The sequence below is a fragment of the Pseudopipra pipra genome, chromosome 24 (assembly GCF_036250125.1).
Source record: "Pseudopipra pipra isolate bDixPip1 chromosome 24, bDixPip1.hap1, whole genome shotgun sequence".
In the NCBI taxonomy this organism is placed as follows: domain Eukaryota; kingdom Metazoa; phylum Chordata; class Aves; order Passeriformes; family Pipridae; genus Pseudopipra; species Pseudopipra pipra.
Window position 1 is genome coordinate 2,622,958 of NC_087572.1, and position 27,907 is coordinate 2,650,864.

General features: G+C 56.4%; 3 protein-coding genes across 5 annotated transcripts; all 3 read left to right on the plus strand.

The window, feature by feature from the left end:
• The first annotated feature begins 6 nt into the window (after positions 1-6).
• On the plus strand, positions 7-14,086 carry ELOA (elongin A). 2 transcript variants are annotated; one of them, XM_064635068.1, is made up of 11 exons: positions 7-174; positions 5,077-5,133; positions 5,752-5,870; positions 6,671-7,871; positions 8,935-9,049; positions 9,405-9,557; positions 9,914-10,011; positions 10,253-10,433; positions 10,914-11,025; positions 11,294-11,445; positions 11,984-14,086. In XM_064635068.1, the coding sequence occupies exons 1-11, from the start codon at positions 103-105 to the stop codon at positions 12,043-12,045; spliced, it is 2,322 nt and encodes a 773-aa protein (XP_064491138.1). In that variant the 5' UTR covers positions 7-102; the 3' UTR covers positions 12,046-14,086. The 2 variants fall into 2 exon arrangements, with proteins under 2 accessions (XP_064491138.1, XP_064491137.1); XM_064635067.1 differs by having other exon boundaries at positions 8-174; positions 9,402-9,557.
• A 1,427-nt stretch (positions 14,087-15,513) lies between these two features.
• On the plus strand, positions 15,514-18,791 carry PITHD1 (PITH domain containing 1). The gene is made up of 6 exons (XM_064635119.1): positions 15,514-15,717; positions 16,429-16,472; positions 16,590-16,667; positions 17,600-17,704; positions 18,263-18,371; positions 18,538-18,791. Exons 1-6 carry the CDS (start codon positions 15,532-15,534, stop codon positions 18,637-18,639), a joined length of 624 nt encoding a protein of 207 aa, XP_064491189.1. The 5' UTR covers positions 15,514-15,531; the 3' UTR covers positions 18,640-18,791.
• Positions 18,792-18,843: 52 nt separating this feature from the next.
• On the plus strand, positions 18,844-27,798 carry LYPLA2 (lysophospholipase 2). 2 transcript variants are annotated; one of them, XM_064635113.1, is made up of 10 exons: positions 18,844-18,981; positions 21,237-21,341; positions 22,136-22,167; positions 22,825-22,890; positions 23,595-23,642; positions 23,816-23,886; positions 24,132-24,205; positions 24,332-24,433; positions 24,640-24,816; positions 25,318-27,798. In XM_064635113.1, the coding sequence occupies exons 2-10, from the start codon at positions 21,264-21,266 to the stop codon at positions 25,366-25,368; spliced, it is 699 nt and encodes a 232-aa protein (XP_064491183.1). In that variant the 5' UTR covers positions 18,844-18,981; positions 21,237-21,263; the 3' UTR covers positions 25,369-27,798. The 2 variants fall into 2 exon arrangements, with proteins under 2 accessions (XP_064491183.1, XP_064491182.1); XM_064635112.1 differs by lacking the exon at positions 18,844-18,981 and adding an exon at positions 19,627-20,023.
• The last annotated feature ends 109 nt before the right edge of the window (positions 27,799-27,907 follow it).

The window sequence follows — 27,907 nt, forward strand, 5'->3', positions numbered from 1 at the left end:
CGCTTCCTGCCCGCAGCCAAGATGGCGGCGGCGGCGGGGCCGCGCCGTGTGCCCGGCGGGCGCTGAAGCCGCTTCCGCCGCCCGGCCCGGCCAGCACTAAACATGGCGGAGTCGGTGCTGGAAGTCGTGGGCCGGCTGCAGGCGCGGCTGGCGGGCAGCGCCGAGCCCAAGAAGGTGACGGCGGCTCCTCCGGCCCGCCGGGGGGGGCCCGACGGCGGGGACGGGGCGCGGGAGGGCGCGGAGAGCGGCGCGGGGCCTGCCCACCGCCGCGGGTCCCCCTCCGCGGAGTGCCGTGCCCGGCTGCGGTCCGTGGGGCGAGGCGGGCGGGCGGTCCGGGGGCTGTCCGCGATGGGATCCCCTGCTCTGTCACCAGCCCGGGCCGGGCTCGTTGCAGCGGGCTGCGGTCCCTTTCGGGGTGCCCCCCTGGCAGCAGCGGGCAGGGGTCCCGTGTGGGGTCCCCCCGTGGCACGGGTGGGGTGCAGGCAGGGGTCCCTTTTTGGGGTACCCCTGTGGCACAGGCGGGGTGCGGCTGGGCAGGGATCCGTTTTGGGGTCCCCCTGTAGCAGTGGCGGGCAGGGGTCCCTCGTGGAGTCCCCCCGCCACAGTATCGGGCCGGGGTCACTTTTGGGGACCCCCCGTGGCAGTGACAGGCGGGCGTCCCTTTTGGGGTCCCCGCTGGCAGGGGCTGGGGCGCGGTTGGGCATCGGGAAAACACGCCGGAAGAGTCTTTCCCTGGTGACGTGTTCCCCGTGGAGGAGCCGCGGTGCCCGAGCGGGGGCAGGAGGAGACGGGGCGGGGGGGGCACAACCGCGGGGCTGGAGGGGGGACACGGTGGGGGACGGGACCCCCTGGCACCGCCGCGGGGGTGGGTGGGGGCGAGGGGCTGGCTCCGTCTGGGGGAGTTTCTTGGCTCTTCTTGCCCCTTCTCCACGCCGGGAACGTGCCCGCTGCCAAAATGTGCTGCCCGCAGCAGCTGCCGTGGGGCGGCCGCTGTGCTCGCACTGCCCCGACCTGCCCCGGCTCGGCGTGTTCGGTGACATTCGGCTGCCGGCAGTGACCCCCCTGCTGGGACAAACCGGCCTCCCGAGCTGCTTTTTCAAGGGAAATTTTGGAGTTACGGTTGATCCCGGGCGTGCTGTGAACCCGTTCTGCGAGATGTCCTGTTTTAAAGGGGGAGCATCTGTTGTGGCTGGCTCGCAGGTGTTTGGTTCGTGTTTTGCGTAGTTCTGGTGAAAGAGGAGGCAGGGAGGGTTGTGCAGGTGCTCTGTGCTTGGCTGGCTTTGTTTAACTGAGGCAAACACCTGCAGAACTCTCTTTCTAAGATCTCCCGCTGCCCAGGAAGAAGAGTGGATGATCAAGTGCTGACCCTTTGAAATGGGAGCCCCTGCACCAGCTCCAGCCTCGCTGGGGGTGATGTGATAGGATCTGGTTACTCTCCTCATCCTGTCAGCCAGGGCCAGGGCAGGGTTTAACTGGTGGAGCCCCAAATGGAGCTGAGGGACTGCCAGGGAGCCAATTGCAGGGGGTGTGGGCTCCGTGGTGCCGAGAACACGGGCGAGACTTCAAATATTGCACATAGAATTAGTGCTCCTGTTCCCTGACCCTTGTGTCAGCTTGGGGCAAGAAGTGCTTGTGTGTGTTTCTGGGGCGCTGCGGGACTTGGGGCACTGTTTGCACAGCCTGACTCTCTCTCCAGTGACCTCGTGGAGTAAAGTGGTTTCTTGCTCTGTTGATCCTGTGCAGTCTTGCGAGGGCGGGCAGAGGAGGTAGAGCAGGGTGGTGACACCAAAACCTTTTCCCTTCCCCAGCAGAAAGGTCCTTTCATCTGTACTCTTGATTTCTGGTACCTTTCCAGCTATATCCTTGAAAGCATTAGTGTTTTAAAGCTTGAATTTAGTAGCCATTGCATTTCTTTGATGGATTTTCTGAGGATCTTCGTGTGCCATAAAAGTTTACCCTGCCAGCAGGACAAATCCACGGCATCCCTGGGTGCTGCCCACACCTTACACCGTTTCCAGTCTTCACTTTACTTGCCTTGTCCTTTGAAAATGTCATATCAGGAATGTGAAAGAACAATATTTGCCCAGTAAAGTGTTCAACTCGTTGCCTTGCTGAAAGGTGTTAAGTATTATTATTGGTTTTAGGTGAAAATTGGCACAGAGCGGTGTGAGGGAAATCTTGGGCAGTGCTGTAATGGTTTGGAAAGAGTCTTTTTTTTTCCCAGCAGAGAAGGTACAAACTCTGCTGCAGGACTGAGGGAAGAAATAGGAGAAGGAAAACATGAATAAGAGCATCTTCACTGAGAGGAAGCAACCAGTCTGTGCTGGAGTAATTTGATATTAATCTGTGTTTTTAGTGTCGTAACGGTCTGGATGAGTTTTAGAATAAGAAAACAATCCACCCATGTTCAACAAAACCTGATTGGAGCTGGAACCAAGGGAGGTTTTCATGGGTTGTGTCTTGTGGCTGATTGACTAGAACTCTGCTCTGCACTGGGGTGTTTTGGAAGAGCTTTGTCCTGTGTGTTCGATCTGGTGCCTCCCAAGATACGGGCCTGGTGTTCTCTGTCTTCTGCCTGGTCGCCTTTTCCTCACAGGACTCGTAGGATCTTGGTTTTTTCTGAGATGAGCTGCCAGATATAGAATCACAGTATCATTAGGGTTGGAAGAGACCTCCAGGGTCATCGAGTCCAACCTTTGACCCAACCCTTCCATATCAACTCAGTGCCACATCGAGTCATTCCTTGAACACCTCCAGGGACGGTCACTCCACCACCTCCCCGGGCAGCCCCTTCCAATCCCTGACCACCCTTTCCAGGAAGAAATTCTTCCTGATGTCCAAAATTCTTCCTGATGTCCCTTGGAGTGGGTTTGGCTGATTTCAGTGGGATGCACTCCATCAGCTCATTTCCATGGGAAGTACACATTAGTACAAGTTTTTAGGCCTCACTGCTTTGGATTTGTCTCACTTTGTGCATCTCATGCACGAGGACTTGTGCTCCACAGAGGCTGCAGGCGTTGATTGAAGTGGGTGTGGAATAACCCAGCTCCCTGTGAGACGTGTTCTGGATCAAATGTGTGGGTCCCCTGGTCTCAAACCACATTGAGAACAGCATTCCCATTGAGAACAGCGCTTTTCTTCCTGGAATTCAGCCCTGAGGGCAACAAATAGCTAAAGAGCTGTGGGAAATGCTACAGTGGGGTGTAGCTAGAAAATAATTGAGAGGCTTTATGGATACCAGAACAAGTCCTCCCCAGGCTCTTATTCTCATGGTGGGATTTTGTAAGCTCTGAAACAACCTCTCTAGGAAGTTAATCAGCTTAAAGGGATGCTGTTGTCTTAATAATGTCCTGTTTGACTTTTTCTAGCTCCTACAAAATCCACCCTTCTTCCCCTTCCAGTGGACCTTTGTGCACACTAGTCCAAACTCCTTTACTGTCATTGCCAGGAGGATCTTGGCCTTCCTAGAGAGATCCTGACTCAGGAATTGTGGCAGGCCTTGCCTGTCTGGGGGAAGGCAGCAGAGCTGGGCTGTGTCTCTGCTGTCTCTGGTTTGATGGCTTCAGTTGCCAGTGCACTTGTTGAGCAGCTGCGCTGGCAAGGCAACAGAGCAGTTACTCTTGGTATCACTGTTTCAGTCTTCTAAAACAAGAAAACCGAAACCTTGTGTCACGGTTATTAAGTCCTAAATATAAAGGAGTTGGTTTCTAGTGAGCAGGAAGTGTCCTGGTTTTGCTTAAGCCAGGTGAACCCTCGGTGTCGAGGAGGGTTTTTTCTCTTGAGGTTAAAAGAACTCATTTCCTTCAAAAGGGAGACTTGTAAAGCTCTCTGACCCTTGCGTGGTGGACGTGGGGGTGACTGGAATAGCTGAGGCTGACAGTGCTGATTTGAGCACGAGCACAGTGTTTTAAAGAGAAGATCTGGATCAGGGGCAGCCCTTTGTATGGCATATAGCATAGGAGTGCTGAGCAAAGCCTGGGCTGTATAGGGGCTATAATAATGGGAATGCTGATGAGGCTGGACTGTGGCTATAGCTGAGCTGTGGGAAATAATGTGAGGGGCAACAGTGCTGTCAGATGTGTTCTACCATGTGCTGTAGCTACAGAGCCAATAGACGTGGGTGAAGCAATGTCCCAAACCACCTGGGTGGCAGAGGTACAAGTACATCCCATTCACCTCGAATCCCACAATCATTAGGGTTGGAAAAGACCTTCAAGACCATTGAGTCCAACCTGTGACCAGTCCCCACCTTGCCAACCAGACCAGAGCACTGAGTGCCATGTCCAGTCATTCCTTGAACACTTCCAGCCCATTCCAGGGTCTGGCAACCCTTCCAGTGAAGAAATTCTTCCTGATGTCCCACCTTAACCTCCCGTGGTGCAGCTTGAGGCCGTTGCCCCTTGTCAAGCTCCTACACCTTGTTGCTGGGGTGACATTGGAGTCCCTGTCCCATGGAGTGGCTGTAGGTGCTGACAGGGCCTCGCTTGGGGTGCGTGGAGGAAACACTTCCCTGGTGTTCAGTGAAGGGAAGAGAAACAAGTGGGATGAGAGGCAGAGGCTGTGGAAGGGCTCAGGTGCTTTTTTAGCACCTGAGAGCAGAGAGGCTGTCAGCAGCACTGGCCCAGGGGGGGTCAGCACAGGAGACACAGGTTCCCCTTTTAGGTCTTTTAGAGCATCTAGAAATCTTCCTTCCCCTTTTTTTTTTGTGTTTGTTCCCACCTCCCTTGCCAAGGGATTCGATTCCAGCACCGCTTTCCGAGCCCTTCCTTCCTCTTGCTGCGTGTCTGTTCCCAATGCTTTGAGCCAGATTTAAGTTGCAGGCCCGTGTGAGGAAAACATTAATATTTGATTGCGTTACAAGACTCAGATGTGTTCTCTTAGGCAAAGAGATGATAATTTCTTTACAGTTTGCCCTTGTGTTCAGCTACTCAGGAGCTCTTTTGGAGCGAGACAGCAGCTGGCAGCCACTTGGATCTTCCTAACAGGCTCTCAGGCAGTGCAGAATTTTCCTCCTCCCTAATCCCGGTCTGTGGTTCCGTGTGACAACTCTGAACGCTTTTCCTCTTGTCTCCACAGCTGCTGAAAAGTCTGAAGAGGCTCTCAGAGTTGCCCATCACAGTTGACATTCTCGTGGTAAGAGCTGTGAAATCTCTCACTCTTTCATCGTGTCTGTCGAGTCACGGGATAAGTGTTTTCCACGGAAATGCTGCTTTCCCTGGAAGGGGGTGTGTTTCCTTGGCCACCTGCTCCAGCCTGGTGTCACGGGCGTGATTGTGATAAGGTTCTGGAAGTGCCAGGAACGGGCAAGGAGCGTGTCAGAGCAGGTGGGAAGCCATGGAGGGCAGTCTGTCATCCTCAGTTCTTCCAAAAGCTTAACACTTGACTGGGATATGAGAGTCGGAGCGGATCCCAGTGATAAATCAGCATGAAATTAGGAAGAGAGCTAATCCTTAAAATTATTGATGGCTTCTGTCCTCAAATTTATCAGCTGCCATGGCAAATACTAACTTGGTTTATTAATACACATAATTAGACTCAGGTAGGATTAAGTCTCTGATTTACACGTAGTAAATGACAATGTCAGCAGGAAACATGGTAAATGTGATCTCTCTGCTGCTAGATCAAGGAACTTTATCCCTACCTCACAGCAGGAGGTGGTGTGTTGACTTCATTGACTCCTTAGGAAGTTTAGCAGGGGTGAGAATGCCCGTTTTGCTAAGATGGATTCATGTTCTTGGCTCTCTCACGCAGGAGACGGGTGTTGGGAAGACTGTGAACAGCCTTCGGAAGCACGAGCTCGTGGGAGACTTTGCCAAGGACCTCGTGGCCAGGTGGAAGAAGCTGGTGCCGGTGGCCCAAGAGGCAGAGCGGTGAGTGAACCTCATGGATGAGCTTTGGGATGTCTTTGCAGGGGACATCATAAACCTCCCTGGCCAAGGAAGCAAAGTGAAGGCTCTGGAAAAGCTCATAAAACAAATGTCTAACTCTGCCTGGGGGTTTTTGCCTGGTTTTGGCACAAACCTCCTGCCTTTGCTGGCTGTGGAGCGTTGGGTGCTGATGGCTGCAGTTTTGTGTGGAAGTAGGGGGCCAATTTTCAAGAATTTGATGAAGAGATTAACAGGAGATGCCAGAAGAGTGCCTTAAATAAAGCAAGAGCTGCAATCTGCTTGCTTCCCATTTTATGGTGCCAAAGACAGGAAGTTCTAGGCCCAAGGAAAGGAAGTGGCCTGCTTTGAAAGAAGGCTTTTATGAACCAAAACCCTGGGGAAACTGGGAGTTGCTGACAGCAGGCATGTTGCAGTAACAAAGCTGTGTTGAACCCAGCACTGAGATCAAATAGATTTGAGTGATAAAGACCCAGTTATTCATTCCTACGTGCTTCCCTGGGAACTGGGTGACATTCCCCATGGGCACCACACAGCCAGGGAGAAGGTTCTGTACACATCTGTCTCTAGTTCTAATAAAAGTGTTTAATCAATTCTTGCACTAGAAATGCAGTTTTTAAATCCCTGAACCTGAGAAAATCAGTGGCATTCTCACCACAAAACTACCAAATACAGCCTTAGTCTTCTGTAAGAGATGTTCCAGTCCACATGCTCCAAAGGGATTGGCTCTTTTCAGTCACAGTGGGAAGTTTTAATCTAACTGGTTTGGTTTTTTCTCCCTTCAGAAATAACCTGGACTCTGAAGACCGCGACTACGAGAGGAGCAGCTTGAGCAAAAGACATCAGGAGTCCTCCCTCAGGGAGGATGAGGAGCCTGACCAGGATTATTCAGAACCCTTCCAGCCATCTTGCAGCCAATCCTACAACCCAGATCATAGGGAAAAGAAGTCCAAAAGGTACCCCAGGCCTGAGAGAGCCCATGAGACTTACGGCTATAGCAGCCACCAGGGGAAGGGTTGGGGCAGATCTTCCCCGGTGCTCTCTTCAGATCAGGAGTACTCGGACTGTGGACAAGCTGTGTCACCTGAGCCGAGCGAGAGCCCTCAGGATATGGACACAGACCCTTATGCCTCTGAGGAGCAGGAAGAACCCACAGTGTTCCACCGGAAAGCCAACAAAGGCCACAGCTTTCAGGAGAAGCTCGTGGGAGGCCGGAACTCCGGTGACTTCTGTGACAAAGGGAACACGAGTCGAAGCAAAGAGCACAAATCTCACAAGAAGCAGCGACTTGATGGCAGAGGGGACGAGAGGACCTCTGCCTTCAGCCCAGAAAGATTGCACAAGACCTCTTTTAAAGAGCAGCTCCGAGAATCCCCCGTGGCAGCGGCCGGCAAGGAGAAGCAGAGGACGTCAGATGGCACCAAGAAGGAGAAGAACCGAGAAAGCAGCACCTCCAAAAAGGAGAAGCTGCACACGCTGCCGCCCTTGGAAGAGTCTTTGGACAACCACGTTAAGAAGCAAAAGCATCGGGACTCTGAAAAAAGCAAATTGGAGAAGTCCAAGCCGAGCCTGGAGAGCTCCAGCACGGAGCGGGAGAAGCGGAAAGCTGAGGCTGACTCGTCAAACAGGGTCAAGGAAAAGGGGGTTTCTGGGAGCTTAAAGTCCTCAGAGGGGAAGCGCAAAACCTCCGACGTGGACAAAAAATCGGTGGGTTTTTCCTCAAATTCTGGGGAGGGGGAAGCGGAGGATGAGTTTGAACAGCCCACGATGTCCTTTGAGTCGTATCTCAGCTATGACCAGCCCCAGAAAAAGAAAAAGAAAGTGGTCAAACCCTCAGCTGGGGAGAAGGACCGAGGGCAAAGTAAACAGAACGGATCCAAAGCCAGCAGCAACAGCTCGAGCTTGAGTCAGAAAAGTCCAAGCCACAAGAAAACAAGTGAGAAAAAGGCAGAGAAGAAACCTCCAGAGCCTCCTAAACCAAAGAGGGTAAGGTTTGGAAGGATGTGACAGTGAGCAAAGAAGGTGGGATCAGCTGCTCTCGGTCCTCTGCTGTCTAGGGCTTGTTGGTTTTCCCCTTGGAAAAGTGGGTGAAGAGGGAGGGGAAGAAAGAAATGCAGTGGGTGTTTTTTATGCTTATTATTTTATGTTTGGTCAAAAAATGGGGAGAGTAAAAGAGAAAACCTTCAGCTAAATACTCATATGGAAGAGTATTGGACAATGATGCACTTGTTAAACAGGCAGAGTATCTGTAGAGGTGAGTCAGCTCAGAATCCAGCCCAGTGTTCAGTGCATCTCCTGCTAACAAGGTTCCCATGTCTCCCCTCTCAAGTATTTACACTCTAAAATGAGTCTTTTTTTATCTGTATTGGTACTACAGTTTTGTTAATTAAATCTGTTGGTGTCCAGAAATGGGAGAACTGGTGTTACAGGCAGCTTATTCCAAAAGACAAACCTTCTTTTGTGAAAGCCTGGAAAATGAGCAGTATTTCTGTTCATATTCATTGTCACATGGGTGCCAGGGCTTGGTGTATAAATAGGGACTAACATATAAAACCTTTACTGTTTCATCCTTTTACTGAACTTTGAAGCACTTGGCTCTTCAAAAAGTGTTTTTTATAATGTTAACAGCATTTAAAATTCTGCTTTGCCATTCATTCTAAAAAGTGCCCCATATCAAAGTTTTAAGTTTCTCTCAGTTTGTGACATTCCCTCCTCTACCACTGCAGAGTTTTTTTGCAGCAGGAGGAGAAGAGGCAGAACAGGTAAATGACATATCAAGGATATGTTTCTGCTTGTCCTGGGTAGGTTAAAGATGTGGATGGCTCTTACTGGAGGAAGCTGAGTGATTCAGATCCCAGATTTTGGCTTCTTCATATTGACAGCCTAGTCAGAGCCACCCCCGAGGCTGTTTCCCAGTGGGAAGTGATCAGCATTGAGTGGTTTATTCAAACTATGCAGAAGAATGCAGTTCAGTGCTGTTTGTACACTGGTGGGATGTCACATTCTCCTGCACTCCTGTCTCACTTGCATGTCCATCCTCTCTTTCCAGATAATCTTAGATGTGGTACCAACGTTACCAGACATCCCACTGCCCCCGATCCAGGCCAACTATCGTCCTCTTCCCTCCATCGAGTCCATTACCTGCTCCCAGACAAAAAGGAAAGGTATGTTGGGCAGGAAAACAGGTTTGGAACGAGCCAGTTTGTGGGAGAGAGCAGGAGTGGATGCTGGCTGGGTCCAGGTCTTTCTGTTGGGCTCTGCTCAGAGTCCAGGTTTCAGAGAAAAGCAGCTGCTTTCCCACCTGCTCCGGCAGAAACAAGGAAAATCCTTTGCTGACCCTTCTTTGGGGTTTGGGCTTTGGGCCTTCCCTTCCTGAGAGAGGTTGCAGGTCTCCTGGAGAAGGCTTTGCCCATGGGGTTGCTCCTGGATTAATCCAATTTGTGTCTCTGTGGTGTTCATCGGGGTGGGCTCTTCATTTCTCTGCTCCCTTCTGACTCCAAGTCCTTCCCCTCACAGCAGTGTCCTCACCGGTCGAAGAGAGCGAAGCAGGTTTCACAGGCCGACGGTTAAACTCAAAAATGCAGGTGTACTCGGGCTCCAAAACCGCCTACCTCCCAAAGATGATGTCCTTGTACCAGCAGTGCATCAGGGTCCTCAGCAACAACATCGACTGTAAGTACCTTGCCTCAGTTACACTGAAATTTTGGCAGCTTGTTTGTATAAATCCTGGCAGCACCTGGCCTGGAGCGTGGGAACACCTGCCCCTTGTCACAAATATGGGACAGATCTCCCTGAAAGCTCATGTGCTGCAGGGATCAGCACCCAGAATGCTTTCAGGCAGTGCTAAAGCACTGGAAATTGTGGCAAACAGAGCCTGCATGGGCACTTCTTAACCTGAAGGTACCGGTGCCTCAGGTTCATTTCCCCTTCCCCTGCAGTTTTTCCCACTGCATTTGAAGGTGTCAAACCCTTTCCTTGCAAGGAAGGAGCAGGATAAATAATACTCTGTGCATCTTGCTTCTCTCTAGCAATCTATGAAGTGGGTGGTGTCCCTTTCTCCGTGCTGGAGCCGGTGTTGGAGAGATGCACCCCGGAGCAGCTGTATCGCATCGAGGAATGTAATCATGTGAGTGCCTTGGCTGGGAAGGGATGTGACATGGAACAGTCATGTTCTGTCCTCATCTGCAGTAGCAGAATAGCAGAGAACAAAGGGGTTTTTTTTATAACAAGAGTTGGCTTTTGATAGTCCTGAGTTCCTGGTTTTCCCATCTTGCCCCTCTGCGGAATTCCAGCGACGCCGGTGCCGAGGGGAGAGGGGAGTGGAGGTGTGCCCGGAGGGATGCCAGCTCCGTGTGGGTTTGTTTCAGGTGCTCATTGAGGACACGGATCAGCTGTGGCACAATCACTGCCTCAGAGATTTCAAGAATGAGAAGCCAGAGGAGTTCGAGTCGTGGCGGGAGATGTACCTGCGGCTGCACGACGCGCGCGAGCAGCGGCTGCTCATGCTGGCGCGGAACATCGGCTCGGCCCACGCCAACAAACCCAAAGGTGGGGCTGAGGGAGGGTGTTCTGGGGTGACTGGCTTAAAACTAGTCCAGTTTAGGAGGTGCATAGCTCTGGGTTCTTTATGTGGTGGCCTTTGCTTCTGGGTTTGGCAGCCTCTCGCTCTCGTCCTAGCGGTGTTGATGCAGAGCGATCTTTTGATATTTTACAGCAGGAATGTTTAGGGCTGAATAAGCACCTCCTGTTCCAGAGTGGCTTCTCCATGCTGGGATTGAAGAAAAGTAGAGTGGGGAGAATCATTCCTGCTCTTTTGATGAATGTAATGAGAACTCCTGAGCTGATCAGTCTGATTTCTCACAGCCCATGCTGTGACTGCAAGAGGTTCAGACCCTGGGGAGGAGACTTGTTACCAGAGCTTGGGAGTGGATGGGCTGGGGAGAGGTGGATGAACTTGAAGACAAGCACTGAGGAGCCTCCTTTATAGTAAGCTGAATCTAAGTGATGTTTCCCTCTGGCCTCTTGCAGGGAGAGTGGCCAAAATGGCATTTGTGAACTCTGCAGCGAAGCCCCCTCGGGATGTACGAAGGAGACAAGAGAAGTTTGGAACTGGAGGGCCTCTTCTGCCAGAGAAGACCAAGTGAGTGTTTCTCAGTAGCTCTTGCTGCTCAGGGCCTCCTGCCAGCTTCCCCCTGAAGCTCTGCATCCGGGCAGGAAAGGATACTGTGTGTCTGGGAGCTCCTTTTGCAGTGAAACATGTAACTCTGCTGGGCTGTTTCTTGCTGGGAAGTACAGAGGTGGTTCCACGTGGTATCAGCCGTGGTGCTGGCAAACATGGCTCATGTCTGTAGAACTGCATCAAACTGTGGTGAATCTTTACTGAAATGCCTGTCCCCTGTGTGTTTCAGAATCAAACCTGTCCTGTACACATCCAGCAAAAGCCACGCTCGAGTGAGTGACGAGCAGTCCTACGATGGGCCCAGCACCAGCAGTGCCCACTCTGTCCCATCTTCAGGTAGCACCTTCTCCTCCTTCGACCCCAGGAAACCCCCAGTGAAGAGTAAGTACAACCTGCAGAACATCCCTGTGGCCTCTTTTTGCTCCTTCTTCACCAACAGCTGCTTGTGCGGCAGGATAATTCCAGGCTATGCTGGAGGGTTTGATGTTGACATCTCCTCTCCCTGAGGAGAGCCTGTTCAAACTTCTTTCACAAGGGAAAGCACAGGGAAACATCCAATTCACTTTTTCTGCTCAGAGCTGTCTGTGTCAGCCTGTCCTACTGGCACCAGTGCCCTCCTGCTGTCCTGTGTCTGTCCAGCTGTTGGGAACTATGAAAATGTGGTGGAGTTCTCCTGGGAGAGAAGCAGGGAGGGTTTAACCAGAGGTCTGTGTTCTTGCAGTGCAGAAAGCAGTGGGTTCTCCTCAGTCTGTGACCTGATAAATAGGATGGGCCACGATCAGAGAGCACACACTTACCAGGGCTGCAGCTTTGAATTGCTCTCTGCTCTTACTCTGCCACTGCTCCTTTCATGTGTGGGAGTTTGTTGTTTGATTTGTCTTTTTTTTTTTTTTTTTTTCCCCTTCTTTCTCCGTTGCAGAAATTGCACCAATGATGGCAAAGACTATCAAAGCTTTCAAAAACAGGTTCTCTCGGAGATAAGTTTGCAGTGCTGACCTGGGACTTTCTCTCATGGGAAGGAGTGGCACTGGAGGGGGAGAAGGTTCCCAAACAGCCCTTGCCCTTGGACTCTTTGGAGGCTGCAGCTGCTGGGAGAAGCTTCAATCTGCACAAGATGACGGCACAGTATTTTATCTTTTATTCTGGTCCCTTTCTCAGTGTCAAGCCCCCCCTCTTTCCCCCCTGCCCTCAACATCCTGTTTCTGGCTTTGGCATCCGTCGAAAGAAGGGTGTACAGAATCTCCTGACACAGGAAAATGTGAAGTCTTGGCACCTGCTGAGAGTGGAAGATCCAGAGACTTATTTACTATTTAACCTCTTAATAAATTATGAAATGGTTTTAATTAATATTTTGCCCCTCTACCCTGCTGTGTTATTTATGTCGCTCCCAGTAGTCTCTCCCCTCCCAGTCCAGTCCAAGGGGTCGTCCTCTGTGACTTGAGCTGGAATCCATCTGTCTGAGTGGAAACTGGGTGTCACGGGAGTCTTTCCTTGTGATCTGGTACCTGCTGGGCCCAAAGTCTCACCTGGAGACTCTGGGACAGGTAGGACTGGTGGCCCATCCACTTGTCACTCCTTTAGCAAGTGCATCAAGTCCCGAGGCTTCGCTCCCTGCTCGTGTGTGTTAATAAAACCTGAGCTCTTGACCTTCCCCCCTGCTGTTGCTGTAGATCCTGTACAGATGCTTTTGTGGCCGTGCAGGGATGCCAAGAGCCTTTGGGGACGTTTCCTCTGCTGCTGTTGTTGTCTTCTGCTGGCTACTGGGAATAAAATTGCAAGGGATTGGGGAGGAATTTTACTGTGCACCAAGTGGGATTTTAACTTTTTATTGGGAGAGGAATAGGGGACTTTGCAATTGAAAGAAGTTTTTAAATATCAATGAAGGCATCGTTTGCCTCTTTTAGTGGAAAGAAGGAATACTTTTATCTTGTTTTCTGTGTGGAATTGGAAAGGATTTATTTCCAGTTTGGAAGCTGGTGCCTAAATCCTGTCTTTGCCTCTGTATGTTTTGCTCTGCCCCCTCTTTGGAAGAGTCCAAGGACTGTGGTCTCTGAACCTGGAACCACTTGAATGAGGTTGGAGGGAAGTGAGTGACAGAACGTGGTTGTTCTAACGTGTGTCCTTCACAGCAGTTCAAAAGGCTCCCTTGTACTTGGTGTCTGAGGAGCTGGAGCTCGGGAAGGAAAAGGTGTGTGAAGTGGAGCCAGTGGCTGGTGGGAGTGTGAGGAAGTGCCCTGGGGCTCCTGGGAGTGTCATAGCCCGGTGCTGCTGAGGGGTGTGGTGGCAACTGGGCTGGCTGGACACACCCAGGCTGTGCCATGTGGAGCCTCGTGGGGAAGGTTTCTGCTCGTGGGTTGTGTCTGTCCCCAGGTGAATTCCTCAGGGCTGGTGCAAGCAGAGGATGGGGCTGGTGAGACCCAGGTCTCGTGGTGGCCTCTGTGAGGGCTCAGAGGCCCGACTGGATCGGAGAGGGGAGGGATTCTCCTGTTCCAAGCCATATTTGCTGCCCTAGGACTTCACTGTCTGGGTGGAAAAGATGCTGGTAGTGGATGCTGTTGTTGTTGGCAGCTCCTGAGAAGCTCTGCTGCTGGCTTTCCGTGGCTGCCAAATCCCAAACCGGTGGAGTTGTCTGTGTGCACTGACCGGGGGAAACCTCGCTGTGAAGGGTCCTCCCTGGAGGGCTCTGGAAAAATCCCTGTTTGCTTCTGGCTTTCTCTTGGGTTGTCTGTTTCTTTCCTTTTTTTTTTTTTTCTTCCTCCCTTTTAAAAGATTTCTTGCTTTAAAATCATTCTGTCTGCTGTTTATTTGGTCTCTTCTTTTCTTAGTTTGAAGTTCTTGGAAAAATGTTCTCAGACTCTCATGTGCTGTAAGTTTGTTACAGTCCCAGATGCTTAAATGTTACCGTGCAGCATCTTCAGTGTGTGTTGTGCTGTAAAATACTGGCTCCTTACTCCTGCGTTTTTGCTGTATTTAATTTTGCTGTATTTTTAATTAGATAACAATATATTCTCCTTCTGCTGACCGTTGTGCTACCGTTTATTTCTCCTCTGTACTTGGGGCAGGGGCAGAGGGGAGGGAAGCAGAGCTTGGCATCGTGTTCAGACACGATGGAGCTTCGAACAAAGGAGCTGGGTGATGCCCAAGAACAATTTTGGGCTCTGCTAAAACTGCCAGTTAATTAATACCCCAGCTCAGTGTTCAGAGGGGGGTGTTGCCCAGTCGTTGCTGTTTTGGGGTGATGCTCCTTCCCTCTCAGAGCAGCCCCTTTGCTCCAGGCTTTGCCAGCCGTGTCCGTGTTTTAGCTCTGTGGGATTGCAGGGAGGTGACACTGTGTCTGGAGTGACTCTGCTCTGTGCACCCCACGGGGATGATGCCAGTTCTTTGCCCTTCCCTTCCTTTTGCTCGGACACTACAGGGCAGAGGAGGGTCATCCCTCGGCCGGGAGCAGAGGAGGGTTATTTCCATGGGATAAGTCTGGGATTAAAGTGCTCATTCCCAGCCTTGTGCAGTTGTTCTGTGCTCCACCACACACAGAGGACCGAGCAGAGCTGCCTCTTCCCCCTTCCCCGCCCCATCCCGGCGGGATGAGTTGACAGGAGTGAGGAGAGGGGGGAGCGATTTGGCCTCGCGTTTGTATTTTGGTCCCATAACTGTGTATATACGATTTTCTATGTTCCCTTTTTTTTTTTGTGGTAACCGAGATGAATATTTTAATTAGATAAGTTATATGAAAAGAGGAGAATCATGTTTCAATAAAAGCCAAACGCTGGACCCTGGGCTGCTTGTTCTTTCGTGGCTCTGACAGTGAATGTTAAACTAACGGGTCTCTGTGGCCCCTTGGAGAATGATGCTCCGGGATTGGGATTCCCGAAGGGAATGCTGCTCCTGCTCCCTTCCTGGCTGGAAAAGGCCCCCAAGTTTGACCCTCGGAGCCTTTCCGAGCCCCCTCGCCGGGACCACCGGGGTTACTCAGCACGTGCAGCGCCCGGCCACGCCCTCGTGGGCGGGGCTTTGGGCTATGTGGGCGGGGTAATGGGCGTGTTCGGTGTATGTGGGCGTGGTGATAAAAGTGGGCGCGGTTTCTGATGCACTGACTGCTGTGCTCTATGGGGCGGTGGGCGTGTCCTGGGCTCTGTGGGCGTGCCCACAAGGCTCCATGGGCGTGGTCAGGGGGCGGTGGGCGCGTCCTTTGTGCTCCGCACGTATTTGGGGCGGTGGGCGTGTCCGGAGGGCTCTGTGGGCGGAGCAACAGGGTGATGGGCGTGTCTTCTTAGCTCTGTGGGCGTGGCAACCCAACAACGGGCGTGCCCTGAGCGCTCTGTGGGCGTGGCTTTCAGCGCAACGGGCGCGTCCTTATGGCCCTGTGGGCGGGGCGACACCTCAATGGGCGTGCCCTGGTCAGCTGTGGGCGTGGCCTCGGCGGGGCAGTGGGCGTGCCCCGGCGGAGCGCATGCGCGGTGCGCAGCCATGGCGCACGGACACGGGCCCGGGCGGTGCCGCTGCTGCTGCGGGGAGGAGGCGGCGGAGCGGGGGGCGGCCTGGGCGCTCTACCTGCGCATCGACCGCCAGCGCCTGCAGTGCCTCAACGAGCGCCGGGAGGGCTCCGGGGCTCTCGTGTTCCGCGCCTGGGAGGAGCGCGGCGACCGCGCGAAGGTGAGGGCCGGCGGTGCGAGGGGGCCCCTGGGGCGTGTGGGGTGCGCGGCAGGGCAGGGAGGGGGGTCCTGGGTGCTGCCCCTCGGCTCGGGGCTGGGCGGGCGCATCTGGAGCGATGCGGGCAGTTCTGGGCTGTTCGGTGCGGGAAAGAGGAGGAGGTGCTGGGGAGGGTCCAGTGGAGGCCGCAGGGATGATTTGGGGTCTGGAGCATCTCTGGGATGAGGAGACACCGCGGGAGCTGGGCCTGGTCAGTCTGGGGGAGGGAAGGTTGAGAGGGGACCCATAAATCCACACAAATATCTCATCAATCCATACAAATATCTCCAGGGGGTGTCAGAGGATGGTCCCAGACTCTGTTCAGTGACAGGGCAAGAAGCAATGGCCATAAACTAAAACACAACAAGTTCCACCTCAACCTGAGGCAGAACACCTTTCCATGGAGGTGTCAGAGCCTGGAACAGTTGCCCAGGGAGGGTGTGGAGTCTCTGGAGACATCCCAGCCCCACCTGGACACGTCCCTGTGTCACCTACTCCAGGTGACCCTGCGTGGGCAGGGGGGTTGGACTGGGTGATCTCCAGAGGTCCCATCCAACCCCAAATAGTCTGTGACTCTGTGAGTGAGGTGCTGCTGTGCCCCTGAGCCCCTCTGGGGTGACATCCCTGCTCTCCCCACCAGCCCCAGTCCTGACCTGCTCTTCCTTCTCTTCCCAGTTCGTGGAAAGCGATGACGACGAGGAGCTGCTGTTTAACATCCCGTAAGTTCCACCACCCCTTGTTCCTCCCCTGGGGACGAGGCACAGCATGTGCCCCTCCAACAGGGGCTGATTTTGGAGAGACTGGAGGTGCAGACGGCGCTCTGTGTGTCTGGGCAGGTTCACAGGCAGCGTGAAGTTAAAAGGAGTCCTTGTGATGGGCGAGGACGACGGGACGCACCCGGCGGAGATGAGGCTGTGAGTAAAACCAGCTTCTCACCTTTCTGGAGCTGAGCTGAGCTGAGCTGAGCACCCTCACGCCGTGCCCAGGCACCGCTGAGGGCTGTGCTCTGGTGCTGTGCTGCCTGGTCATCCCAAGGACCCAAGAGGGAAAATAAACTGCAGCCTGTGTGGGATGGGTGCTGCCTTTTCTCCAGAGAAATGAGGGGCTGGTTTGAGTTAGACTATTTGGTTCAGACACTGGCTGTGCACTGTGAGGAACCAACCTGCCATGGGCTCAGTGGGGTGGGTCAGAGGGTCCAGAGGGGAGCTCTGAGCAGTGGGAAGGAGGGAGTGTGAAGAGAAGTGACAGTATCCTGCAGCCAGGTGAGGTTTGTAAGGCTCCTGTTGTGCTGAGCCACGTGGCCTCTTTGTCTCTTTCCCTCCTGAAGGGAGACAGATCCTTCTTTACACTCCTTCTTTCTTATTTTAACAAGAGTGTTGAGTGCTCTGCAGTTCCTGCTTCTGAGGGGAAAAACACACCTTAATCGAGCCAACATTGTCCAGTGTGTCCCACAGAGAGGATGTGAAGCCCTGCTGGGCTCACCTTGCACCTGGTCCTGTTGTTGTGCTCTGAGGGACAAAGGAGATGCACAGCCCAAGTGCTGGTGCTGAATTTTAGCTGGAATTACCTGCTATGTGGCACCCAGCTTCCCCTGTTTTCCTCCAATATCTGGGCTCCCTCATGTATCCAAGAGAGATCTGCATCTCCCCAACTTTGTCCCACGCTTTTCCATGTTATTTCTTCAGCCTTTTGTTGTTTTCTGGTGATTCTTTGTGGGGACATGAGAAGACAAAGTCAATTCAGCTTCTCCTTGAGAAGAATGTGGGCAGTGCTAATGGATGGGGAGGAAAACAATTATCTTGCCCTGCTGTTAACAACTCCCTGGGTTTCCTTCCTGTCTCCCCAGGTTCAGGAACATTCCTCACATGTCCTTTGATGACACAGCCAGGGAAGCAGAGCAGACCTTCAGCCTGAACCGGGACCCCCTGGGCGAGCTGGAGTATCCCACCAAGTGAGAGACACACCCTGGGGGTTTGGGGGCTGCTCCTCCCTGCCACAGGAGCTCAGTCCAGCCTGCCCACGTGCTGCCAAATTTAGGGCAGTGTCAGCCCAGGGCAGAATTCGCCTCCCCAGCTCTGTCCTGCCCTTGCCAGGTGGGAGCTCTGGCCTGAAACCTCCTCCTGGAGCCTGGGAGTGGCAGTTCCAGTGCCCCAGGGCTTCTTGTGATGCCTTAAAATCTGTATTTTACCTTAAATTCTTAACAAGGAATGTTAAAACGGTATTTTTAGGAATTTTGTACAGAGTTACTAGCAGGCTACAGGTACTAGCAAGCTGTACTAAAATTCATGTAATATAGATTTGAAGGCATCACTGAGGGTGCAGAATCACCCTGGTGTCCTGTCCCCTGGCCCTGGGACAGCTCATTGCTGACCCACGGGTGTGAGGGAGCAGCCCCTCCTGCACCTCAGATGTTTGATCCCAAGTCCGAGTGGGATCAGGGGGAGCTGGAGTGTGGCTGTGGGGCTGTGCTGGAGTGGCAGCTCCGGCCTCAGGGTGTGTTTCCTTCCAGAATTGCCCGTTTCTCCAACGTTTACCACCTCTCCATGCACTTCCCAAAGAACTTCGGGGCGGAGACAACGAAGATCTTTTACATCGGCCTGAAGGGGGAGTGGACAGAAGTGAGTGAGGGCAGAGAGGGACAAGCCCGAGCCAGGGGGGTGCGAAGGGCTCGAAATTATTAAGTTGAATTCTGGTGGTGGGACAGAGCCGCGAGCGGTACGGGGGGCCCGAGGGCGGGTTGGAATCCCGCTCCCCCTGGACGTAACAGCCCCCATTTCCACCCAGGCTCATCGCCACGAGGTCACCATCTGCAACTACGAGGCCTCCGCGAACCCCGCCGACCACAGGCTGGAGCAGATCACGCCTCAGACACACTTCATCTCCTGAGGGCTGGGACGGGGCGGCTCCCGGGACACCGGGGCGGCTCCCGGGACACGACATCCAGCCCCACGTGTCGGGACAGGCGCGGCCGGGCCGCGTGTGTGAGGCGCTGCCCGCGGGCCGGGCTGTGGCGGGCAATAAACACGCTGAGGTGCAGAGCTGTGCGCTGTCCCTGAGTGCGGCTGTCGCGGGGGTCTCTCCCGGTGCCCGGTTCCATCATGGCGGCCGCGGCGCCTCCCCGCCGCCGTCGCTCCCGCGTGACGTCACTTCGCGCCGCGCCGGCGGAAGTTCCGGCGCGAGGCGGGGGGGGAGAGCCGCGAGGAGCGCGCGCGCCGGGCCGCGGGAGAGGTGAGGGGGGGGGCGGCACGTACCACCGGGGGGGGCGGGGGGAGACGGGCGGGAAAACCGGGGTGGGGGGGATGTACCACTGCGGCGGGCGCGGGGGGGGGGAGAGCCGTGAGGGCCGCGGGGATGGGGGGGGGTCGGCCGGGCCCCCTCACGGGGGTTAACGGGGGAGGGGGATCCGAGGGGCCGCGGTTCTGGCTCCCGTAGCTGGTCCACCCGCTTCCCGCCCCCCAAACCCACCCCCTGCGAGCCTTCAGGAGTCACAGCGGGAAAAGCCTCTCCGAAAATCCCTGTTTTCCAGGGAAAACCGGCGCTCCCGCCCCGGCCGGGGCAGGTCAGGCCGGCTCCCGCCTCCACCGCATCCGCTTCCAGGCGGGATTCGTTTCTCTCGGGCCCGAGCGAGCGGCTGGGCCGCCGTAATTATTAACGCTAATAAACGCTAATTGCGCCCCGTCCTAATGAGCGTCGCGAGGGGTGCGTGTGTGTCAGTGCGGGTACCACACTTTAACCAGCCCCGATCGGACCCGGCTCCCCCCCGGAGAGCCCCGTATCGCTGTGGTGATGCTTCCACACCCACGCGGGCTGTGGGGCTTTGTCCTTCCCGCTGCTCCCGGTGTCGTGTTCCCGCCGCTCCCGGTGTCGTGTTCCCTCGCAGGGCATTCCCGGGTGTCCCCACGGGGTGTTTGGGGCAGCTCTGACCAGCCCTTCCTTTCCCCCAGAGCCCCCCCCAGCGAGGCAGAGCCGTGAGGGGCTGAGCCTTCCCCGGGGAGCGGCTCCGTCTGCCAGGATTTTTCAGAGATGCTTTTATTTATGGCTCCTGTCGCCAGGATTTTTGGCAGGTGCTGCTGCTCCTCCTGGCTGGTTGTTTTGCCCCTGGAGTACACACACACACGAGCACGTGGGCCGCGTGTCTGTGTCAGATCCGGGGAGCCGGTTGTTTCCCGGTGTTTTTATTGGAGCCGGGAAGCGGCTGATGAGCAGTCGGGCGAACGAGTCAGGCAGGTCTTTGGCCCGGGCTGGGAGAGGAGGAGGCTGTTTCTCTTGGGTAAGGATGTCTGCTGGGACACCGCGGTTTTGGGGAAGGTTTGGGTGATCCGAACCGTGCTGGGGATGGTGCTGCCGTGGGATGTGAGGCTGGAGCAGGCTGTGGGCTCTGCAGCTTCCTCAGAGGGGCAGCTCCGATCTCTGCTCTGCGTGAGCAGGGACAGGACCTGAGGGAACAGCTGGAGCTGTGTCAGGGCAGGGTCAGGTTGGATCTCAGGAAAAAGTTCTTCCCCCAGAGGGTGGTCGGGCACTGAACAGGCTCCCCAGGGCAGTGGGCACGGCCCCAGAGCTGAAGGAGTGTTTGGACAACGCTCTGAGGGACAGGGTGGGATTGTTGGGGTGTCAGTGTAGGGCTAGGAGTTGGGCTGGATGATCCTTGTGGGTCCATTCCAACTCAGGATATTCTGTGATCTTCCTCTGGGAGGCTGATCCTGCTCCTGGGGGATGATGGCAGTGCTGTAAACGAGCTCTGATCTAATTAGTCCTGGTGGGTCAGCGGGGTCATGTGAGGAGCTGGGAATAAACACCATGGACTGTTGTGGGAGCTGTCAGCCCTGCTGAACCCGGGATCTGGGAGGTGACAGCCCTTGGTGCTGGCAGGACACTGGCAGTGGGGACAGTGGGTGGCTTTGGCTGCAGTCACAGGACAGGACAAGGATGTCATCCATCACTGGGGGGGCACAGCTCCAGGAGGGGCTGGGGCTCAGGCCAGCTGCCAGTGCTCCGGCTTATCCCTAAAAAAGCTCCATAAAACAGGGCTGGACCTTTTTTAGTGCAGTAAACCCTGTGCTGCTGCTGGCATTTCCTGCTTCCCTGTCGGAGCAGATGTGGGTCAGGCTCCTCCATGGCTCCACTGGCAGGGATGAGGGGATGAAGGAATGAAGGGATGCTGGGGCTGCGCCCTCTGCCCACGCCAGTGCAGTCACAGGAATAACTTTGGCTCTGAGGTGTAATTTTTGAGCTAATTTTAACACTTCCAGCACCCCACAGTGTGCAACATGGGAAGTGTTTGCTGCTTCCTGACTCTCCAGCACCACCAGGCCGGGGATGGAGTGGGGTGTCCCGAGGGCTTGAAACATCAAAGCCTTCACCTACCCTTTAATTTTCCCCCAAACAGCTGCTGCCTCCGCAGCAAATAGTTGCTGGGGGGGGGGAACAAGAGAGGGGAAGAGTAGTTTATTTTCCTGCCTCACCCTTGTCCCTGTGTCCTGCAGGTGCCAGTGTCGAGTCCCTCTCGGTGTATGTGTGGTAACAACATGTCTGTCCCCCTCCTCGCCGACGCCGTGACCGTCTCAGGGGCAGAGCGGGAGACCGCCGCGGTAAGGGAGGGACCCCCCCTGCTACCTCCCTCCTGGCAGGAGGCTGGAAAACAGGGAGATGCTTCCATGAGGTTCAGAGGAGCCTTGAGCCGGGCCTGTGGTCCCTCAGCTCATCAGGGTGGGAGGCAGGGCCAGCAAGGGCTCGCCTTGCTTGGGAAAAGTGACTGTCCTTGGGCCGGGATGTTCCGGTGTGGAAGCACGGACACAGCCTCGCAGCTCGGCCTTGGAAGCTGGAGCTGATTTGGCTATTTAAGCTTTTAAAAGAAAATCCCCTCCCAGTCCTTCCCTGGGGTGCCCAGGCTGCTTTCCCTCTGCCCCCCATGGCTTAGGGCTTTCTGTAGCCTCAGATGAAAAGCCCATGGGGATGGGTTTGTGAGTGTTTGGTGATACACAAAAGAAATTCCTCCCCGTGAGGGTGGGGAGGCCCTGGCACAGCCTGCGCAGAGAAGCTGTGGCTGCCCCATCCCTGGAAGTGTCCAAGGCCAGGTTGGAGCAGCCTGGGATAGTGGAAGGTGTCCCTGCCCATGGCAGGGGGTGGCAGTGGATGACATTTAAGGTCCCTTCCAACACAAACCATTCTGCAGTTGAGACTGAGCCTCTACCATGTCCCTGATCCACCCATCCCTCATGCTCCAAACAGCACAGACGTGTCCTGAGCGTCGCTGAGTCGAGTCTCTTCTAGGCAGTGACTCAGTGTCCATTTGCCACCTCACTGCCAGCCCAGCCCAGCCCAGCCCCTCTCCCAGGGCTCCAACTCTCACATCAGCTAATCCTCTCCTTTTGCTGTTTGACAGGTCATTTTCCTACATGGCCTTGGAGACACGGGGTGAGTATCCCTGGAGCAGGCTCTGCTGGGGACGTGTGGCTTTGCTGACGTTTGCATTTTGCCCTTTGCTGCTGCTCTGCCCGGGGCAGGGGCAGCCCGAGATCAGTGTGGGGCTTTGGGCTGGGGTCCATAACTGTTCCTGCACCGCCCTGACAGGGAATGGCAGGGAATCACAGGGAATTGAGGCCGGCAGCTGTCTGCACTTGAATATTTATGATGCCGGCAGCCTGGCAGCCCCCACCCCCCGCGGGTGGTGCTGCCTTTCAGGATTGCTGATAAGCACTGCGGCTTTTCCAGTCCTTGGGAGCGCTGGGAGCTGGGCTGTGCCTGGCCCAGGGCATCTCTGGCGTGCAAGGCCACCTAGGGAGGACAGTGTGGGGTGTGGAGGTGACAAAGGCGCATCTCCCTCTGCAGGAGATCCCCTCCCCCTTGTCCTCCCTGCCTCCAGCTCCAGGGCTTTGTGTGCTGCCCTCGCCCTGATGCAGAGGGGGATCAGCGACAGCAGGGGCTCAGTGCTGGGGCTTCACAGGGGGATCAGGCTGTTGGGGAGGGCAGGACCTGGTAAAATAACATCAGGGGAGGGGCAGGGTGGGCACAAGCCTTGGGGCAAGTGGCTCAGACAAGCCTTGAACACCCTGTGCCCTCCCTCTCTTGCAGGCACAGCTGGGCCGACGCTCTCTCCTCCATCCGCCTCCCCTACGTGAAATACATTTGCCCTCATGCGTAAGTCCTGCCTTTGCCTGGGGGTGCCCTGGGGGGGTGTCTTGGGGGGCTGTGAGACTGCCAGGGCTGTTTGTTGGGGGAGGCAGATGGTGGCCTGAGCCCTGACCTGCCCATGGGGCTGCACAGCCAGGCTGGCTCAGCTGCCGCGGCCGGTTCCTGCTGCAGGCAGAGCGGTTCCCCACAGAGCTACCAGCACAGGAGCTGCTGCTCTGAGGCTCTTTTCCTCCCCCTCCTGTCCTCTGCTTATCCCTGGTGGCTGCAGTGAAAGCCAAAGGCACTGGAGCTCCTTCTCCGTCTGCTGGTCAGGCAGGAGGGGACTCAGCAGGAAGGGAAGGACACAGTCCTGATGTGTCCCCAGTGCCAATAGCCTGTGCAGGGGACACTCACTGGGCTGGGAGAGCTCTGCTGTCCCTTTCCAATGTCCCATCTTGGCCTTGGGAGCAGCAAACAGGAGAGGGATGCAGGTGCTCTGCTGCCCACCTGGGCTGCTTGGCAGTGCCCTGGAGCCTCGAGCTCATCCGGGATCTGCTCAGGGATGGCAGGTGATCCCCAGGGTCACCTTGCAGCCCCTGGGCTGGGTCTGGTGGCCCTGATCTGCCACTTTCCCTTGGGAGTCATGTCCTGCAACTGTGGACAGGAGGGACAGTCCCCCTGTGCTCCTTGACTCTGCCTTGAGCTAAACCACCCACACTGTTTCTCCACAGGCCCCGGATCCCAGTGACCCTCAACATGAAGATGGTCATGCCCTCCTGGTCAGTGCTTGGGGGGAGCAGGGGTGGGTGGGACCCTTTTGGGGAGTGGGAGGGATGAAGAGCCAAAATCCACTGCCCTGTGGGAGTCAGGGAGGGCAAAGCACACCCAGCTCCTGCCTCCCCATACCCTGGGTGCTGGGAGAGGTTGGGGCTGACCCTGCTGCTTCTCCCAGGTTTGACCTCATGGGATTGACTCCGGACGCACCTGAGGATGAAGCTGGGATCAAGAAAGCTGCAGAAAACAGTAAGAAGCCTGGGGAAGGGGGAAGTGGTGGGCTCCTGAGTGCCTCTCCCTCACTGGGGCTGAAGCAGGTGTTTTCCTTCCACCTCTCCTTCCTCTCTGCCCTTCTGTGATCCCAGTCCACCTTCTCCCTGGGGTCTCTGCCTCTCCCTGATGTGCCAAATGTCCTGTGTGCATCTGGAAGTGTCAGGTGATGCTTTTCACCCCTTCCCCACCTTCCACTGACCCGTTTCTCCGTCTTCTTCCAGTTAAAGCAATTATTGAACATGAGATGAAGAACGGGATCCCTGCCAACCGCATCATCCTGGGGGGCTTCTCACAGGTGAGCTGGAGAACATGAGGGTTGGGACCCCAAAAGACACCTCTCAGAGGGATGTTCTGTGGTGAGGAGGTGGGTGAGTGCCCCAGGATCCCCCCCCAGCACTAACTCCATCCTCCTCTGCTCCAGGGCGGTGCCTTGTCGCTGTACACGGCTCTCACCTGCCAGCACCAGCTGGCTGGAATTGTGGCACTCAGCTGCTGGCTCCCGCTCCACAAGGCCTTCCCACAGGTATCCCGTGCTGCCGTGTCCACAGGGAGGGGCGGGGGGAATTTTCCCATCTGGACTTCTCCAGAGCGGAGTTTCCCAGCAGCTTTCCCCCACAGCCCTGTTGAGCTGCTGGGTGGTGTGTTGGGCACAGGGATGCAGCACTGCCCCCCCATCCCTGCTGGAATGCCTTCACCTGGGCACACCTCAGCATTCCCTTCTCGCGGCAGGCGGCGAACAACGGCGTGAACAAGGACATTGCCATCCTGCAGTGCCACGGGGAGATGGATCCCATGATCCCCGTCCGCTTCGGGGCCCTCACTGCCGAGAAGCTGAAATCTGTCGTCACCCCCACCAAGGTCCAGTTCAAAACCTACCCTGGCGTGATGCACAGTTCCTGTCCTCAGGTCAGTGCCGTGGGAGGGGATGGGATCCCCCCGGGAATGTCTCTGCTCTCTGTGAGCAGGGACAGGGCCCAGGGAACGGCTGGAGCTGTCCCAGGGCAGGGTTAGGTTGGGTCTCAGGAAAAGGTTCTTCCCCCAGAGGGTGGACGGGCACTGAACAGGCTCCCCAGGGCAGTGGGCACGGCCCCAAGGCTGCCAGAGCTCAAGAAGCATTTGGATGATCCTCTCAGGGACAGGGTGGGATTGTTGGGGTGTCAGTGCGGGGCCAGGAGCTGGACTGGATGATCCTTGTGAGTCCCTTCCAGCTCAACATATTCTGTGACCCTCAGGGGTTGGAATCACCTTTGGGATCTTTGGGACCATCCCCAGCACGGTGGGTCAGGGAAAACACACGGGATGTGTTTGTTCCCACCTTGCACCGGGGAAGCTGCAGAGCCCCCATGCCCAGGGCAGGGCCCACCCTTTGGGGTGTCCCCGGGGTGACGGGCCCTGCGCTCCCCGCAGGAGATGATGGCGGTGAAGGAGTTCATCGAGAAGCTGCTGCCGCGGATCTGAGCGGAGCCGCTCGGGACTGTCGCAGGGGAGGGTGCCGAGGTCACAGCCGCCCATCTCCCCCCCGTGACCCGCCTGCTGCAAACGGAAGCCATGGCCCCCCACTGCACCTCCCGCCGCACCCCCACCTCCCCCCGCCGCCTCTCACCGCGCCCTCTCGGGCCGGGGGTGCCCCGGCTGCCCCTGCTGCTCTCGGAGCCGAGGGTGGAGCGGTCGAAGGCGAGTCTTGGAGTGGCCTTTTCTCTCCTCCTCTTGCTCCAAGCGGGTTCCGTGGGGGTCACGTCCCCCGGGCCCCTGCAGTGTGTGGGCTGGCACAGGGTGGGGGAGGTGTTTCTGTTGGGTTTGGGTTTTTTGTACCAGTATTAGGGGTGGGACGTGCCCGGGTGCGGCGGGGGGAGCGGGACGGGCACAGGGCAGGGCTGGGGCACCCCTGTGGCCTAGCCCGGGCTGTGCCCTCGGGGGCTGCTCTTGGCCTTCCCTCAGGTGACTCACGGGTTTTCAATCAGAGCTCAGGAACCCGGGACTCCCCTGCAGATGCCCCCAGGCCCCGGGGCAGGCTCTGCCCTGGGCCGGTACCGCCAAAGGCTGCCCGGGGCCGGGGCAGGGTCAGCGCAGCCCCCGCACCTCCTGCACGGCCCCGCCTGTCGCACACGCACACTCCCCCCGGCCTGGGCAGCTCTGCCCTCCTCAGATAATCTCCTCCTTCCTTCTCTTCCTCCTCCTCCTCCTGTTGCTTTTACAATCTCCTCCTCGGCCCTTGGGGGTCCCAGAGGTGTCTACCCCCATTCCCCAGCCCAGCTCTGCACCCTCAGAGCCCTGAAGCTTCGTTTACAGTCACAGGCGGAGCCGCCCGGCGCCGGCCCCGTCCTTAATGTCTCTCTTGCTGCTACTTGTCCTTTCCTTTGGACTTGGGCTGGCTCGGGGAGGGAGGGGTGATGTCCCTGGACCCCAGGTTTGGCTCCTGGCGCAGCTGGAAGAAGCAGCTTTGCCCCCAAGCCATCATCTCACCAGCGTCTGAGGCCTGGGTGCTGCTGCACCCCGTCCTGTGGGCAGCGCAGGGGTCTCTGTGCTCCCTGGGGGTCTCTCTGCTCCCTGGGGCTGTGGGCTCTTGTCCCACTGTGTACAATCACCAGGGTCCCCGGGGTCCCTTGCCCATGGGTTTGTCCTCTCCTGAGTGCTGGCATCGTGCTGGGTGCGGGGCCAGGACCGTCCCCAGCAGCTCCCCGGGACAGGGCCCCGAATGTCTCCTCTGGGTGGGCTCCTGGCCCCCCCTCCCCTCCCCTCCCACAGGGCAGAGGGCAGTGGCTGTGGAGCAGCACTGCCCTCGCCTCCCCCCCGGGCTGAGCCCACACCCCCAAGGCCTGGGGCTGATCATGTATTTTAGAACCCCCCCACACCACCCCTGGCCCCAGGGCTGTCCCCACTCTCCCCTGGTCTGGGCCCAGCCTCTCACCCTGTGGAGCTTCTGCCCGGTGCCCCAGGACCAGCAGTGGGCTGGGGCCAGGGCTGGCAGCTCCCCAGGGCCAGGGGCTGCTCTGGGGGCTGGTGGGGGACTCTGGAGGGGGCTCTGCTCCAGCCGTGCCCCCCCAGCCCGGGATGCCCAAAGCAATAACCTGCTCTCCGGAGAGTTGGATCTGTGGGACCCACCCTTGGTTGGGTTCTTGGCTTGGGGTTTGGTTGGGTTTTTAATTTTTTTTCTCCCCTTTGGGAAGTCTTAAACCAGCAAAGCTGATGCTGGTGTTGGGGGGAGCCTGGCACTGCCCCTGCCCTGGGGGTCAGTCCTGGCCTGGGGGTTAGTCCTGCTGGATCTTCTGTGTTGTGTTTTAACACTGCTCTGTCCCCTCTCCCTGTGCTGGGCCAGGGTGGGGGCACAGGGGGCTGGCTGGGGTGGGAGTGCAGCTCCCTGTGGATCACTGGCTGGGGTGGGAGTGCAGCTCCCTGTGGATCACTGAGGGCTGGCTGGGGTGGGAGTGCAGCTGCCTGTGGATCACTGGCTGGGGTGGGAGTGCAGCTCCCTGTGGATCACTGGCTGGGGTGGGAGTGCAGCTCCCTGTGGATCACTGGCTGGGGTGGGAGTGCAGCTCCCCGGGGGTACCGAGGGCTGGCGATGGACAGACCGACCTGTTTGACTGTGAACTGGAACCGTGTGCGATGGGGGGACCTGGGACCATCCCTGGGGGGCCTCGTTTGGCCCCCTCCTGCAGAGCATTCCTGCTCACTCCCCACCTGGGAACCCAGGAGGGAGAATGGCTTCTCTCCATTCCTCAATACAGCTTTGGTTTGTTTTTTTGGGGTTTTTTTGTTGGTTGTTTTTTTTTTTCCTTTTTTTTTTTCCTTCTCTCGTCTTCCTTGTAAATGTTTGGGGTTTTTTGTGTGTGTGTGCGTGCGTTCCACAGAGAAACAAGGTTAAATAAATCCTGAACCTACCCCAGAGCTGAGCTGGCCTCATTCCTGGCTGGGCAGGACCCCCAACAGCACCTCTGGGAAGGGAGGGTTGGGGAGGGGAGCGGGTTAGAACGAGGCCCCAAGGTGCCATTTTTGG